The sequence below is a fragment of the Sesamum indicum genome, linkage group LG3 (genome assembly GCF_026168435.1).
Source record: "Sesamum indicum cultivar Baizhima isolate 11 linkage group LG3, ASM2616843v1, whole genome shotgun sequence".
Lineage (NCBI taxonomy): Eukaryota > Viridiplantae > Streptophyta > Magnoliopsida > Lamiales > Pedaliaceae > Sesamum > Sesamum indicum.
The window spans coordinates 21052036-21069944 of NC_142659.1; the positions used below are offsets into that span (position 1 = coordinate 21052036).

The following is a 17909-nucleotide window of genomic DNA, read 5'->3' on the forward strand; positions in this document are numbered from 1 at the left end:
CTACAAATAAATCCAGAAAAAATGTTACTTTCACTACACTGTCCCTTGTCAGTCAATTCTGACTCAAAAAATGTTGACGTGAGACGTAAATTTCATTGAGAACTCATTTTTGTCTATATTGACATGATCTTCACTATTTTTAAATTTTTTACAGACTATAATACCCTTAAATGGTGTACCTATAATTACAAAATACAAGAATGGGTGTTTTCATTTTCATCTGAGGTGCAGATAAGTATTTTTATTTCTTTTTATTTGCATGGGGTGAATGCATAATTATACAAAAATAAAAGATAATTTGCATCATTTCACTATTATTGAGGGAGTAGCACTATAATTAATCCACCATTCACAATGAAACTGATCCAATTCTTTAATGCAGCATTTGGCCACATGTGATTGACGAGGACCCTTGCAACAACTTTCCTTTATTTCAAAAAAGCCGTCAAACATGACATAATCAAAAAATTGAATTGAAGTAGATTGTTAGGCGTATTTAATTTAATTTGCCAGCAAACACATTAATTTGCATTAAAATCAGGTCCAGTCATCCATAAATATATATATATATACATATATATATATATATACTTGCCAACTTGCACATACATCTGTTGTATTGGATCAGATTTTCTGTTATAAAATCTATTTCATTCAACATATATGTATTGGTTACGTGTATAATTTTTTTAAATAAAATACATAATATTTATATAAGTGGTGTATGTATATTGAATGAAATAAAAAATCGAATTTAAGATGCGCAGTGAGTCGAACTGGACTAACCCCAACCTAGGATCGGATTGAATCAATAAAAAGAATGAATTGGATTGGCCCAAGCATTGAAATTTGGGACCAACCCAGTAGTTCAGGACCACCTGGTCCTGAGCCGGACCTGGGCCCTATTTTTTTTATAAAACTAATGCATGAAATATAAGTTTCACTTTATTCTCCTAAACTAACCATTCTAGAAGTTATTTTATACTTTTGAAAGTCTAAAAATTATTATTTTTATTGTTTTACTTCAAAATTTTTAGTATTTTAATTAACCAATACTCTTTGTTCCTTTTTTTTTTTTCCAAAGTTGACTTTAAATCCTTTTTGAATTTATTATCATTTAGTTATTATTGTAAGCTTGTTCCTAAAATTATTGTTTAAGTTAATTATATAATCTTAACTATTATTTTTTCTAGTTATGATTTTTTATGTGATTTAATTTGTTATTTATTTTATTTTAAAATACAACCATAACTTTCAGTAATTATTAAAAGAAAAATCTTTATTTCATAAAAAATAAACATAGAAGAGGTACATTCTGGCTTAGTTTGAGTTTGGTTCGGTTCTAGTCTGAGTCTTAACTGAGCAGATTCATCGACTGGACCTGAATTTATATATGGACCCAAATGGGACCTATTTAAAAGTTCAAGACCATCCCAAAATCGATCATGAATCGCACTTGACTAGTCCTAGGCCGAATTTTTTTGAATTGATCCGTGCTGATTCTAAACCAACCTGGCCCATTTTATATCTTGAGATGAAATACAATTTGCATTAGAAAATTGAATCCATCTTGTACCAAAAAAATAATTATGTTTGCTTGATTGACAGCAGCTTATTATTATTAGACATAAATGTGAAAGATACAATCTATTAACCTCATTGATCTGACAGATCAACTTTTTTGGCGTTCATCTTATCAGAAAATCAGACTGCTATTTATTATGTATAGACAAGAAGGACATGGCATTATGGTTTTGTTGTAAGGATTGATCTAGAACTCAAATTTTGATACGGTAGAAAAATTGTACTTATACAATGACTTCACATTATTATAAGGAAAAAAAAATTATGTATAAATTTAAAAAAAGAATATTACAACTTTTGGGGGACCAATATAAAAAAATTAAAATTTATGTATAATTTTGGAAAAAAATTATGAAACTTGCCCCCTAAAAAATTCCAACATTGTTTGTTCGGTTCCAATTTTAAGTTTTTTCTCTTAATTTTTGAAAGATGGAGAGAGAAAATTGTGTTAGTGCAAGATAAATAAGTTAATGAGTAAATTACAACGATCTTTCTTGAAATTTGATATAATTACGAGTATTTTTTCATTGTTTAAAAAATTATCAATACCTCCTAATTTTAAAGGCCGTCTAAACAATAACCCAATTCATTAGGTTTTCATCTATTTTTTGTAGTGAACTGACCAAAATGTCCTTGTGGATTAACAATTATAATTTTATTTAATTTTTAAAATTTTATAATTTTTTATGGACTAAATGGATATTTTTTTTTAATAATTTTTTTCATCCATCCCAATCGATTTTTTTACAAATCTTTATTTTTTTTAGAAAAAATAAAAAAATACAGTAAGGGCAAAGTTGATAATTTCATATCTCCATCCAAGAATTACATAATTTCATCAAACATCAGGAAGGGTGTTTATAATTTTTCAAACAATGAGGAAGTATTCGTAATTTTGCCAAACCTTAGAAGAGGTTGCTGTAATTTATCCTAAGTACACATTGAACTGTGTGTTTTGTGAAAAATACAAGCAAACATTCTAGCACTAAGAGAAATTGAACATTTAATGACGATCAATTGTCATGGTTGAAAATAAATAATTGTAGTAAATAGCCATTGATAACGATCACGCAACGATTATTAGCCGTATTTTTTTGCGTGCATGGCTAAAATATTTATCATATGCTAAAAGCCATGACAAAAGTATTTGCTATGGCTCATAGCCACAACAAAACTAGCTTCTAATGGAGGAAAAAATTAACTTAGAAAAGAATCTATTGACAATCTAAAAAATGGGATATTATATGATTGATATTAAATAATACTTTCTATTATTAATTTATTGAGGATGATATGGTAAGTAGTTTAATCTTTTTCTAATGCACAAAACCTAGAAATCGGTCCAGGTTCAAGAGGATTATGTGTGAAACTTAGATACATGTTCAGGTTCAAATATTGGTTACTAGCAGAATGACTTAAATGAACAGAACTCAAAAAACAGTCCATATTCAAGGAGGCAACAACACCATCCAATCCCCTCGTCAATGCAAAGTGAAGGATCAATCACTATATAAGGCCCATCGAGAGGAAAGAAAAGGAGGGGTGAAGCAGGTATGAACACTTTTGTAATAATGTCGCACCTCAATTAATAGATGTTTAGTCGATCTTATTTTTTGTACCATTAGTTTTCATGATAGACAATCTAAATTTTTTCATCGATTTTTGTTTAACATAATTAATAATAATTCTTTACCATGATATTAGTCCATAGCCTATAAAATTATAGCTAATAGTAAATTTTCTTTTAATGTGAATATTTTTACACTATTCTTCAAACAATGACAAAATAAAAACAAACAGAGCAAAGTCTTGTTTGGATTAAAATCAACAGATGTAAAGAAGAAGAGAAAATAAGCGGGAAGAAGTAGTTAGAACAACCCATCGTCGAAATAAATTCAAACTTGAAAAGGACCTGTTCTTACATTCAGAGTCATAGGCGGGAAGGAAAGTGAGTAAATTGTCGAAAATCTTGATAAGTTAGGGGAGATAAATGCAATTTTTCAAATTTTGGGAGTCTATTTATAATTAAATCAAAATTTAGGGAACGTTGTTTATTCCTTTAATATGTCACTCCATTTGTTATATACATTGACTTATATTTAAGGAAATATTCTACAGTACCCCGTCCCATATGGATTAAGAATCAATAAAATAATTAATATATAAATTTTAATCAAAAAACTTAAGTGCAATTATTGAATATTTCGTTTTCGACGACTTGTCAAATTTAAAAGCAATTCCGTGCTCAACAGACCGTCGAGCCCTAATCGTGACATATATGTTGAAAAATCGCCACAAATCAAGTCAAAAAAGAATGGCAAAATCAATTTGTGTGATAGTGAGAAACGAAAATGGAACTCTTTGATGTAGGTAGATTTGCATGCATGTGAGGTTGCTGTGCTGGTCGCCATCAACTTGTTGGTTTCATTTGAAAGTTCTTAATGAATTAAATGTGCAAATCACATTTATTTGCTTAGCTTTATTCGACATATATTTATGTATGTAAATAAATATGTCTTGAATAAAATACATAGTAAAAATTTAATTTGTAATGGAGGATCCAAATTAACAATTTTAAATTATATAAGGAGGATCGGAAGAAGGATGAAAAATGAAAAGGTAAATTATATCGACACTTTATCAGATTATGTTAGATTATATAAATACTCTTTGTAATTTGCAAAATTAAGAGCACGCCATCTGATATTATAGTCGTAATTAAAAATATAATCCCTGCTCATGGGTAAAATTTTACAAATATACCCCCCGAGTCTAATTGCATTGACAGCCCTTTAGGGGGTGTATTTGTAATTTTATAAAAAGTAGAGAATATTTGTGTGGTTAGACCTAACTCAAAGAGTGTCGATGTAATCTACCCTACCCCTAAAAAAAGTATATGAAAACTTTGGAGTATCGTGGGCCGAGGTAAGAGGATTGGATCCTAAAGCGGATTCTTGTTAGTACAAGGATTCAAAACTTTAGAGTCACACTTGTTAGGAGGGATTTAACTCTTTCGCTCTTATCCTGAAATAAAATTACTTTCATCTTAAATATAGGATAAGAATAGATAGAATGATTAGTTTCATCTTCTATATTGAAATAGGATTAATTCCATTTTCAACTTGAGATAAAAACATGAGCGACGAAATTCACCAACGCCAAATCAAATAAAGCAAATTAGGTAATAATATATACCTTTACTCAAAGGGAGACGACTACCAAACAAACAAATCGTGCTTTATCCGAAAAATCATAAATGCGTCAATAATGTTGGTGGCTTAAACAAACAACAATTGTAAATCCAAAAAAACACCCTTTTCTTGGTTTATCCTTCGACCCGAATTTCAACTAGCAATATATTGATCTTCAAATCATCTTTTTTGTCTTTAGATCAACGGTCTATATTAATTCGTATAATGTTGTTACATAAACTCCCAAATACTAGACATATTCTTTTGAGCTCAGTTGATACTCTCGAGTTATATATTTTCTGTATCAATCTTGTTTTAATGATAAAAGGATTATAACTGAGGCCTATCTAGTGCTATTTTTACCTGACTCTCATGGGTGCAGGTTCACTACATTAGGTCCTAATTAATTGAATTTTAATTAAAAAAAAAAAAAAGCTTTGAGACATTTTTTTGTAATGTTTGAAGTTTATCTTGGTATTCCATGAGAAATTCTAATTAATTCAAATTGAGCTTGATCGAACTTGAACCAAATATAAAACAAATACAGTATACTTACGGTGTGATCGATGTATAGTTCAAAAAAATAATGACCAATCACACAACAAGTATATTACACTTATATTATGATTGCTTTTACTTTAATCAAATTTAATTTGAATAAAATTTTTTGATATTTTAAGCTCAAATTTTCGTAAAGTATGTAGACCTCCCATAGTTAATGAGGAAAAGAAAACGGTAGCTAGAAATAGCAAAGTAGTTGAGGTGCGTATGCTTGGGGCAATTATAACTTAAGAACATGACGGCATGTTTGTTGGACCCATACCCTTATGTCCAAACCTAAAAGACAAATATTATTCACTCAAAACACAAAACGAAATCTTCATGTTGTTGGTGCAGTGATAGAAGAGTTGGTTTTTGAGACGGACTTTTAGCAATTAATTAGGATTCGAAATTTTCAAAAATCAACCCTTGTTATCAGATATTTAGGGTGTTTGGCTGAGCTTATAAGCTCCAAAATTTTATTTGGTAAAATCTTTTTTAGAAAATTTATAAAATTTTAAAATAAGATGTTTTGAAATATTATAATTTTTTTTTAAAAAAAAACTCTCTCTTTCTCTCTCTCTCTCTCTCTCTCTCAACTGCTATTTAAATTTTCTTGCATTCGAAAAGAGAAAATACTTTATTATTTAATCATAAATTATTATAGCTAAACAAAAATAAGATTGATATTGATGTTATATTTATTAAAAAATATAAATTCAAGACATTATAAATTATATGATTAGAAATAATCATTGCATTAATAAAAAAATATCTATTTTATATCTATGTTAATATTTAACAAGCATGAAAGTATACATATATTATTTCTATTCAAAAACTTAGGTAATAATTCATCATCTTTATTTATATTCGTAAAAAATTTTAGAGTTAAATTAATGTGTACTATTTATGACATAATGAAATCATGACCCTTCAAAGTACCAAATAAGTTACTCTAAGGGGCTTAAATTTAATATATATATATATATATATATATATAAGGTATAGATTTTTCAACGCAAAAAAACAGTTATATTATCAAATACAATTTTTTTTAAAGTGATAATTATATGATTACATCAACATCTCATTAAGCTGAGCAATTCACCAATTCAATCAATACATCAATATAAGTAGGGATAATTACACCATCCTCCCCTTAGATTTGGTGCAATTATACGTAAACCCCAAAACTCAAAACCATAGTGCGATTATATAGAATCTCCACGAACACTCTTTTACCCCAAAACTCAAAAAATATCTACAAAAACAAATTCAAACAGTGGGCGATTAATTTCTACACCTACCATTCACCTTCCCCTCTACCTTTCATCTATTCCCTAATAAGCTCCCAAAATTACAACTGGCAATAACTCTACACTTATTTATGTCTATAAACACACACACACAAACTGCTTCTGAGGTTCGACAGTAATGGAAGAGGAAGACATCTTTCATTCTCCACAAACTGTGTTGGAAGAGAGAGATGAAAAAGCTGATGATGATGAGAAGAGAAAGCTGCGCCTCATGAGAGCTACTGTTGATACCAAAGATCCCTCTTGCAAGGTAGGTACCCCACCGCTTTCTTCATCAACAATCTCAATTCTGAACCACCATTCTTTTTTGTTTTTGTTCTATTCTCGGGTTTCTCCAAATGCGATTCTACTTCTTCTATGAAGATTGATGATCATGTGATCCTCCAGCTTTTCGTGTGGAGATTTTGGGATCAGAGGTAACTGAAAGTCACAAAACAGTCGGCAAAATTTTGACTATAACTTAATTATTTTAATGCAATTTACCCTCAAGTACGGAAAATGAGCAAAAAAATTAAAAAATTATTTTAAAAAATAAAGTAAATTGCGTTTGTATTTAAACTACGGATGCAACTTATCTATAATATGAAAAATGAGTAAAAAAATTAAAAAAAATATTTTGAAAAATAAAATAAATTACGTTCTTATTCAAATGATTGAGGGATAATTTGCTTCATTTTCTACAATATAAAGGGTTATTTTATATTTTTTGTTTCAAAGGGGAGTTTTTGTTCATTTTTCAGATTTCAGGGGTAAAATTGCCATTTAGCCTTTACTATATAATAAATTTTAATACTCCAATCTAATTAAGGTTATTCAGATTTATCTGAAGTAGTTTTTTTTTCTGAGGTGTGTTTATCCTTCGTATTGTAGTGATAATAATATTGTGTTTGGATCGAAAAATTTGAGGGAGAAGTAAAAAGGAAAATGTTTGAGAAATAAACCACAAACTCACCTCTTTCAAAGTAAAATAAGGAACACTTTTTCTCAGCATTTTCTTCCTTAGAATTCAAGATCCAAACACGGCAGAACAATAAAGACCTAGCTCGTTCTATTAATTTTTGGGCTGAATTATATTTTAGTCCTATAATTATACTTAGTTAGTACTTTAATCCCTATTACGATAAAAAAAAATATAGTATACAATACTAAACAATTATAGGACTAAAATATCAAAAGAGTATATTGTAGGACTAAAAATGCAATTAAGTCTTAACATTGGTATCATAATTAATGATTTTCTAGAGTTGTAAATTATTATTTAATTTAGTTAGGCAGTTGACTCAGAATTTAAAATTGAGAGCAAGTAATGGAAATCAAGTCCAAGTAAACACATTGACGTGTCACGTGCCTGAATAAATAATTATCTAAGTTCACCTTACAGCGGAGGATAATATCTTTATCATTATAAAAAATTAAAAAAATAGTTACTTTTTACTCGTAATAAGTAGTTTGTAATATTGCAATATCAAATTTTAAAATATTAATTATATATATAAATATTTATACTAATATAATCAATTATTCATTTATTTTTATTTATATTATTTTAAAATTAAAAATTATTTATTATATACGTACAACAACAACGGTGTGCCACGACCACGGCTAATATATACTTTCCAATGAGGTCGTTTTTGTTTGGTTGGTAAACCTCACAACCAGCATGAACTGCAGTGTTAAATTATTCAAATAAATATGATTGGGTCAAATTAAATAAATTACATAATAAGTATAATATATTTATTGTGTGATTGATTATTTTTTTTAAATTATATATACACTAATTATATAATAAAAATATTATATTTTTCGTGTGATTGATTTAAGCTGACTAATTAAATTTAATTTGGATTAGAAATATATGTATATATATTTTTTTACTTATACATTGGGGTGACATCTTTCAATTATTAGGATTTTTGGAAGGGAAAATCCAAAAGTATTGTTACTATCATTTTCTGCCAAACTTGACATATTTCTTTTTTGTCCATGTCTTTAATGCATGCTTGACTTAGGTAGGAAAATATCAAATAAATCCAAATTGACTTCAGGGTCTTCATCATTTTTCATTATTGCACTAACATCAACATTCAATGTAACATACAAAGGGGAAATTGTGTTTCTCGTTCTGTATTTTAGATCGGTATATTTTTTATTTTATTAGTTACGAAATTTTTATTAGTGATTCATAAATTAAAAAAAGTCTCATTTCAATCATTTGGTAAGATACTGTTAAAAGTGAGTTTTTTAATGGAATTTTACGCAACGACTAAAAATAAGTTTTCGTTTTGTAACTTACGAGAGCATTAATGAGAATCCGGTAATCAGTAGAGCGGGAAACACTATTTCTCCTAACACGTCACAAGAACGTTCATTTTGTTACAAATGATAAGTCTCATAGTTTTAATTAATGACAATTCATCTCTAAAAGTTGTCAGGAGCAAGAAAACATGTGACAAGAATATCGTACGTTTTATAAATAATTAAATTAGTAACACATGTTGAGTGACGATTTATTACGGAACTGGTGGGCAGGAGATAGATGAGTTAACACTGAGAAGGTTTCTTCGAGCACGCGATCTGGATGTGGAGAAAGCGTCGGCGATGTTCTTGAAATACTTAGCATGGAGGAGAACGTTCGTTCCAAAGGGTTATATTTCGGAGTCTGAGATTAGGGATGAAATAGAACAGAAGAAGATGTTCATGCAAGGCAGAGACAAGCAAGGCCGTCCCATTGCAGTTGTGTTTGCTTCCAGACATTTTGCAGCCAAAGGAGGCGTCGACGAATTCAGACGTTCGTGTTTACGTTTTTTTAAAAATAAATGTTTAACTATTTGTTTCTCACGTTTCGTGGTTCGATTTTCAGGTTTCTTGGTGTTCGCGCTTGATAGACTGTGTTCCAGGTATAATTTTTTTTTTTTTTGGGGTCAAAAGGCAATAAAATTATTCATAGGCAAAAAATTCCTCTAGATAACAAAAAAATGACAACGTAATCCCTGAACTTTTAAAAAATTGACAGCATCTACCTAGTGACATGGGTAGTAGTAGATTTGTTTTTCAAATTTTTCTTTACCTAATATTATTTTGTTCATAGGGGGTAAAATGCAATTAACCAATTTTCTCCTTAAGTAGAAAAGTATTTAATTTGGCTTAGTTTTAAATAAAAATTAAAAATGAGAAAATTTTGTATATACTTGCATTGTTGCCCTCAAAAGCAAGAACTCAGATAAAGTGATGTCAAAGTATTACTTTTTTAATGTAAGGGTATTTTCAAGAAAAAGAGTTTATTTTATTATGTTCCCGATTAACAAAAAGGAAAAGAATTGACATATTTTGGGATGTTGGAGTAGAAAAGAAAACCAAAATTAGTACAATCTTTTTATTTTGGATAATTATATTTACACTCTATTCTAAGACCTATTTATACAAATTATTTTTTTTGTTTTTTTGCATAATTATAGAAATGACCTACGACAACAAAAAAAATATGAATAGTCTGTAATTTTGTATAATAATGTTGATATTTTGGGAGGTATGTATAATTTTTCAAAAAGAAGGATAGTTTGGGTAAATAATGACTTTTCTGACATGTGTATGTGTAACTTTTTTAAAAAACATGAATAATTTATATTGATAGACTATAAATCTGAGAGTGTAGACTGAGTTTTAGTATTTTGTGCTGTAAATCAGAATTCCTGATGGACAAGAGAAGTTCACAATTATTGGAGATATTGAAGGATTTGGCTACTGCAACAGCGATGTTCGTGGAACTATTGCAGCTATCAACATTTTACAGGTTCATAAACAATTAACCTTGTTAGTTCAATTTTACCACTGTAAAAACCAAAGGAGCCATCAGATGAGAAATCCACCCACTGCTGATCAGTGTTTAGTTTTGATCACAGGAATACTACCCAGAAAGACTCGGAAAATTGTACGTCATTCACGTACCATATATATTTATGACGTTGTGGAAGATCGTTGCACCATTCATCGACAAAAATACCAGGAAGAAGGTAAAAGTTTCTTCGCTTTCTCAAGTTTACTGCACAATGATGGTGGTCTGATTTGTGTTTCCTCTGTACAAGATCGTGTTTGTGGAGAACAAGAGACTGCATGCTACTCTGCTAGAGGACATAGACGAAAGCCAGCTTCCAGAGGTTTATGGAGGGAAACTGGAGCTAATTCCCATTCAAAACGGCTAGGGGGTTATGCATCTGAACCGTGCAAGTTGTATGATGTTTACATCTGCAGCAAGCAGTTACACAAAATGGATCGTAGTACAATGACGTATGTAGAGTTCCTGCTTGCTTTTCAAGTCCAGAAAATGAGGACTGTAGTGTTTGTATGGATGCTAGGTGCCTGTGAATCTATATATATTGAGCAGGTAATATGGATTAATGTGCACATTCTGCTAACATCTTGTATACAAGGAAGGATGAAAGAAAAGGAAGCAGATATCAGAACTCATTTAAGAAAAAAGGAGATTTCATTTCCAAATTCAATGTTATGACATGCTGATAGACCAACAGTAAAATGCCTAAATACATTCAAGTTGAATTTTCAGCAAATTGTTAAATTTGAATAAATACAAAAATAAATTACAATCAAAACATGCTAGGAGAAATGACAAGAAGATAGTAGTTTCAAGAAGAAACGTACTCAGTATGCTCTCGGTTCCGGTTAGCAACCAACTTCGATTATTAATGGGACATAACTCATGAGGAAACGAGGTGAAGGTTACTCTATTGAGTTGAGTTGTGGCAGAACATGGTTCTCAGCAATAGCAGAAATATTCTGTCCAACACCCACCACAAGCAGTTTAGGCTTCCTACCTTCCGAAAGGCCTTCCTTTAGCTCTGTAATGAATTATGCACAAACCTCCAGACAGGTCCCCTAGCTCCAGAAGCAGCATAAGTTTTCATTATATGAATACTGCAGCTTGTCAAGGTAGCTGCTCTCTAGTGTTTACTTGGTAGTATGAAACATAACATACCTGCAAAATCGAAGATGTAAATTTCATTCCAAGCATTGTCACCAGAAGGTTTAGTATTCAATCAGATAATGTACTTCTCGAGCAATTCTGTAGCACCTTAACTGACGGTTAACTTGGTCTTGCTTATCCCTTCTTGTTCATCTCCATAGTCGGTAACAGCAAGTCTGAGTTTTAAAACTGAAATCTCGTGATTTTTGCAGCCTCCAATATTAGCTACCAATAGTCACCACAGGTGCATGAGCCCCTTTCAAACCTATGAAAGCGAATCCTATCCCTCACTGTTATTACCCTATGTAATACCTTAGACACGATTTTCATCCAACAGTGGCAATCAACACAAGTACGCAGGTTTTTGGAAATTGGAATTTCAGTTCCAGGACTGGATTTCAGGATCCCAAATGCCAAGGCCAATTTTTCGCTGTGATAGTTCAAGTTTTCCTCCTTTTCTTCTTCTGATATATCCATCAAAACTAAGTCAGGTGAGGAGACATAACCTTCCATTTTAGTGCGATGGATTAAAGCTTCTAATAATTTGTGGATTGCTTCAGTTTCAGGGTGCGACCTATCACCCGCCCTGAAGTGGTGGATGTCACCATGCAATTCAACCCAACTCTTGCCAGTACTCTTACGAACTCCCTTCTTGTGCATAGACCATCTCACCGTTTCTGCATTATCCCATTTCTTAGTCGAGCAGTAAGTATTCGACAACAAAACATAATCCCCACTACCAAGATGCTTTATTTTTGCAACAACTTCTTCGCCCAACTCAGGATTTTTGAGAGTTCTACAAGCACTAAGAAGCGTCCTCCATATAACAACATCAGGCTCCATTGGCATTTTGTTAATCATTGCATAAGCTTCTTCTAGAAGTCCTGCTCTTGCAAAGAGGTCAACCATTGCTCCGTAATGCTCAAGTTGCGGCTGAATTGAGTAATCATTTTTCATTAGATTAAAATACTTGCGACCCTGTTCTACAAAACCACAGTGGCTACATGCTGTGAGAAGACCAATGAAGGTTACTGCATCAGGTGAAACATTATCCCCTTCCATGGCTTTGAACATCGAAATTGCATCGACAGCAAGACCATGCATTGCCAACCCATTTATCATTGCATTCCATATGGAAACATTATTAGTTCTTTGAGCAGCATCAAATATAGATTTTGCTGTTTCAATTCTTCCGCATCTTGAGTACATGTCTACTAGGGCAGACGACAATATATAATTTAGTTTGATTTTTTTCTCTATCATTAAGCCATGCACCCACTTTCCATGATTAAGCGCTCCAAGCCTTGAACATGCAGTTATGACGGAAGAAAAAGTAAACCCATCCGGTTCAAATTTTGTCCTTAACATCTCCTTGAACATGCCTATTGCCTCCAGAAAGAATCCATTTTTGACACAACCACCAATTGTCGAGTTCCATGTGACCACATCTCGTGCAGGTAATGCTGAAAATACTTTCTTGGCAACATCAATTTCCCCAGCCTTCATGAAACTATCGATCAACAGATTGGCAGAGACCACATCACAATTCAAAAAGCAGACATCACTGAGTAGTTGGCGAGCAAGGTTGGGTTTCTCACAAGCTACATACACCTTTGTCAACATCGATAACAGTAATGGGCATGTTCCATACCCATGTTTAATGATTTTACCGTGCACAGAAACTGCAGTTCTAAAATCAGGGCTTAACTTGCATGATTCAAGAATGCGAAAAAGTTTTTGATCATCTGAAGGTATCAACACAAGAAAGACAATCACTTGCAGAGCTTGGAAAATCCATCAAGTACATAACAAATCAAATTTCCACATGCTAAATCTTCACAAAATTTAAACACGGCTTATCTAAAAACCAAGAGTAAAGCACAAAGCATTAACACAATGCAGCAAAAGAACACAACAACATCCGGCAGCCTCAGGTACACCAGTCACAAAATTTATGTCAATCAGCATAATCCCTTTTGCTCTCGCTCCATAATCTCAAATCTGTATACTAGAAAATGTCCGTCCAGCGCACCAAAGGATAACACAAGCATAGAAGCTCATAACGTCAACTATAAAAGACAAAAACCAAAAAATGTTCGGCTCTTTCTCATTCAAGATCACCAACTGAACAATAAAGCAAGAGTGCAAAAAGCAGCTCATTATTTATACAGCTGGAGAACTTATCAACCTCCAAACAAAGTTAATCTAAAACAACACTTCCTTTTTCTTTTGAACCCGAGAAGCCTACTATCAATTGAAACAAAAGGCATATCCAGTAACATTTACTACACAATCAAACAACACTACAGCATATAGCTATTAAAGTCATACAACAGGACCTACACTTCAAAATACTACACACAACTGAGAAACAACTTGACAAGAACCGTAATTAGACAAAAGGCGAGGCGAATAACCTGATACTGAATAAAGGGTTTGCGGTGAAGCAACAGTTGAATAAGGTCTTGGAGTGAAAATCGTTGTATGGCTCCAACGAAGTGATGACCCTGGAGAAACAAGTCTCCTTCTCACGACTTCCATTCTCTACCATTTCCCTCGTAATTCATTGCATAAGTAGACTTCCAGCTTCTCAATCTGCTCCCCTTAGCAAGCCGGGTTTTCTGCCCTTTTCAGCTTTCCCCCTCTTTTTCAGTTGATCTGAAATTTGCACCAAACCGAGTTGTTCTTGGGGTGGCCTGGGTTGGTGCCTTGCTGCTCCAATTTGGATTTCGGGCGGAAAATTGAACCGGGCGTGCCCATCGAGGGCCCGGGTTTGAAGCTGATGGATCTTCAAAGTTTCGAGTAATATAGCCCATATCATGTTAGCGGGTTTGGGCTGGATTTGGATAATTACACACATAATCATACATATTTTGATAAACTGAATAAATACATTAATTACAGGTAAAATTACGAAATTAGTCCTATATGTATAGGGAATGGCAAAATTGATCCAATAACTATAGAATTGACAATTTTAATCCTTTATATTTTAAATTTATAGCAATCGTTCCGACATCCAAATGGGCCTCATTTACATAGCCAGCATCGCACATGAATGTTAACGTGGCAAATGGCAAGAAAAAAAAATTAATTTAGTGTTAAAGTGTTGTTAACTTGTAAATTTTCAAATTATCAAGAAAAACCCCTAATAATCCCCTTCACCCTGCGACCCAAACACTCATCACTTCAAATGTCTCCTCAAATTTGAAAACGACTATTCCTTCAAAATCCCCCTTCTCCTAATTGCTTACTCATATACTTTAATTTTCAGTTTTTTTTTCTCGAGAATCTCTCCGAACGGGAAGAGAGTTTTGTCGGGGATGAATAGTATGAACTTGTTGCCTCCATCCCTTGGGCCGACGATTAGGAGGCGCCGAGTATGGTGGGAAACTTGGAGGAGGCGTTGGTGAAGGTGTTGGCTTCGAGATGTGGCAGCAACAGATTAGCAATGCGCAAACAAAGCTTTGATGCTGCAATAGCAGTTGTTGCTCTCCAGAGGCTCGTCATTGCCAATGGGTATTGGATCAACAAAATTTGAATTGTATTAAGAGGGATTTCTAGGGTTTCTTTTTATCCCATGAATTTGGGAATTTACACTCAATAGACATTCAATTTCAGCACTCAATTTTGCAATTTTGCCTTCATTAAATTATTAAACAAAAAAAAATTACAATAATTCACCTGAATAACATATTAAAGTTCATAAAATTTCAATCTCGTATCATTTTAATATTAATTTTATTGCTCAAAGTATTTTTTATTTAGTCTGTAATATTTTTTACGAAAGTTCACGGGAAAAAATCATCAATACATAATACAAAACTATAAGATAAAAATTCTAGTTGAGCATTAATTTTATAAAATTAAGTTTTTGAACTATTTTTAACTAAAATCTATTAATATATATATATATATATATATATATATTTGAAGGGTGTGTTTTGATCAAAAGTGATCAATTTTCACTAAATTCTCAATTCTTAGAATTTTTTGAATTTTTTTTAATTGTAAAAATTTTCTATTTGGTAGGTAGGCATTAATGACATATTATAATTTTCAAAGCATTTGACATGTTTAAATTACATCCCTTGTTTATTATTATATTTTGTGATGTTGAGAATATTTATTCTGATATATATATAAATTCCACTACCCCACATATATATTTTTAGTGCACATTATATATCTATTTTATTTTATAATTTAATTAAATTTTTACACTGCATTTTAATTATTTTTCTTTAATACGAAGAAAACTTCACTTCATTTCATTATTTTAATTAAAAAATATAATTACTAATTAACTTTTATTTACATTTACTAATGTTATATGATATCTTTGATTTTAGTTCTAACACCTAGATTTTCTCATATAATTAATGTATCTTCAATGTCAGATTTAAAAAAATATAATAATTGACTTTATATATATATATATGTATCAATATTAATTTTTTTTAAATTTATAATATTCGGTATGATCATCTTTATTCTAGCTCAACGCGTACTTTTAAAATTGGAATAATTTTTTAGTTGAACATATCTATTATCTATTATCTCTTATTATTTATATTTGACCTCAATACTTCAATTTTGACCATTGTTCAATTGTTCTATTATATATAATTGAGGGGTTACTAAAAACTATTAAAATTACTGATTTGACCAAAAAAATTTAAAGAGAATAAATGAAATAAAGGTAAATTTGGATATTTAAAAATTAGTACAACAAAAGGTTTTTTTTATAATAGTATAAATAGATAATCTGCTATTAAAAAAATGTGTTAATTACACTTAAATCCCTTTCTGAAAATATAAAACTAGGCTTTCTACCAAAAAAGTTTTCAAAGTACATTTATATTTTTTGTGTAATACTCTCAACATCTCATTCCATGGCACTATAGATACCATGAGATTTCCTATTAATGATGTTGCATATCATAATCACTCATTTATTATATTTTTTATACATATTCTTTTTATTATATCAAAATAAAAAAAAATAGGGATGACACTTAAAAGGGAAATAAAAAAATTTGTATTTAAAATTTTTAAAACTGACTTATCGTCATCAAGAATCAAAAACTAACTATGTGAAACTCAATATGTGGGTCAATATCAGGACGGATCCAGAAATGAACTCGTTCTGATGGGACGAAAATACTGTTACATTGTATTTATCTATATATATATTTAGTTTAGCTTACTTGCACCATAATCCATTTTAATAAATTAAAAGGTCTTCAAGCTTTTGTATTTATATATTATTTTAAAAAAAATAATCTCAATTAAAGTTATCCAGAAAGATTGATGGTTTGGGATAGATGTCAACTTGTAATAGATAGGATCATAGGACTGGAGCATGGTCCCATGACGAAGAAAATCAGTTCCTATACCGTACACTGCCCTAGATTATGACGTGTCACCTGTTGATTGGATAGTTTCATTTAATGCCCTCGTTGACCAAATTTACACATGTTTCAATTCAAGGTGAAATAAACTACAACTAAAAGGGTCTCATTGAAAACGGTCAAATACATATTATTTATTGAATTCGAAATCTAAATTTTTTAAATTATCAGATACTAATATAAAAATTATTATGTAAGTATACTCACAATTATCTCATTTAACCATTTTGTATTTATAATTTTATAGTACATATATCGTGCGCTATAGAAAAAAATTTATACAGCATTCGATCGAATAATATGATAGAATAAATTCATTGTATTTGTTTAGACAATAATCAATTTTATTTCACATTGTTTGAGCTAACTTGTAAGCATTATTACATTTATATTCTTGCTATAGGGACTTGGATTTTTTTGTTGATACTTTGACAAAAGTAATTTTTGCAGTTAGCTAAAAAAAGTATTTTTGATCGTTCTATTTTTTTTTATTGAAAAAGTTTATGAAAGACTGCAAGCGCATTATGATTAAAATTTAGATAATATGTGTTTTGGAAAAATAAAAGTGCCATATTTGCTCCAAAAATAAAGTATGAAGGACTACATAGATTGACCGTATTGAACTAGAGGGGTTAAAAGTGAATAAACAAAAAGAGGAAGGACCAAAGAATAAATTGATCCGTATGTATACACACAAGTTTGATTCCTCAATCTTTTTGATGATTTTCAAACAAATTGAATATCATCCCTCAAAAAAAGCGGATTCCCTCCTAAAAGCATGAAAAAAAAAGAGGGTAAATCATATTTACCTTATAAGATTAGGTTAAAGTACATAAATGCCTCTTATTTATTGTAAAATTATAGTTATACCCCATGA

The 17909-nt window shown here is 30.9% G+C and overlaps 2 protein-coding genes across 4 annotated transcripts; one reads left to right on the forward strand and one right to left on the reverse strand.

Annotated features, from left to right (window-relative positions):
• The first annotated feature begins 6578 nt into the window (after positions 1 to 6578).
• On the forward strand, positions 6579 to 11052 carry LOC105158288 (uncharacterized). Its single transcript, XM_011074987.3, has 6 exons — positions 6579 to 6884; positions 9170 to 9428; positions 9501 to 9537; positions 10325 to 10430; positions 10540 to 10650; positions 10723 to 11052. Exons 1-6 carry the CDS (start codon positions 6753 to 6755, stop codon positions 10837 to 10839), a joined length of 762 nt encoding a protein of 253 aa, XP_011073289.1. The 5' UTR covers positions 6579 to 6752; the 3' UTR covers positions 10840 to 11052.
• A 52-nt stretch (positions 11053 to 11104) lies between these two features.
• On the reverse strand, positions 11105 to 14401 carry LOC105158289 (Tetratricopeptide repeat (TPR)-like superfamily protein). 3 transcript variants are annotated; one of them, XR_016064706.1, is made up of 3 exons: positions 14036 to 14401; positions 11727 to 13363; positions 11105 to 11630 (listed from the first exon to the last, which is right to left on the reverse strand). XR_016064706.1 is itself a non-coding variant. In XM_020692813.2 (2 exons), exons 1-2 carry the CDS (start codon positions 14157 to 14159, stop codon positions 11844 to 11846), a joined length of 1644 nt encoding a protein of 547 aa, XP_020548472.1. In that variant the 5' UTR covers positions 14160 to 14401; the 3' UTR covers positions 11105 to 11843. The 3 variants fall into 3 exon arrangements, 1 of the variants encoding a protein (XP_020548472.1); XR_016064707.1 differs by having other exon boundaries at positions 11105 to 11530; positions 11631 to 13363; XM_020692813.2 differs by having other exon boundaries at positions 11105 to 13363.
• Positions 14402 to 17909: the final 3508 nt, after the last annotated feature.

What these genes read in the sequence shown, in the direction of transcription:
- LOC105158288 (XM_011074987.3), top strand. Translation starts at nt 6,753, where the DNA reads ATGGAAGAGGAAGACATCTTTCATTCTCCACAAACTGTGTTGGAAGAG. An exon ending in CCAAAGATCCCTCTTGCAAG is followed by an intron (nt 6,885 to 9,169) that starts GTAGGTACCCCA and finishes ACTGGTGGGCAG; the next exon opens with GAGATAGATGAGTTAACACT. An exon ending in ACAAAAATACCAGGAAGAAG is followed by an intron (nt 10,651 to 10,722) that starts GTAAAAGTTTCT and finishes CCTCTGTACAAG; the next exon opens with ATCGTGTTTGTGGAGAACAA.
- LOC105158289 (XM_020692813.2), bottom strand. Translation starts at nt 14,159, where the DNA reads ATGGAAGTCGTGAGAAGGAGACTTGTTTCTCCAGGGTCATCACTTCGT. An exon ending in AACCCTTTATTCAGTATCAG is followed by an intron (nt 13,364 to 14,035) that starts GTTATTCGCCTC and finishes TGATACCTTCAG; the next exon opens with ATGATCAAAAACTTTTTCGC.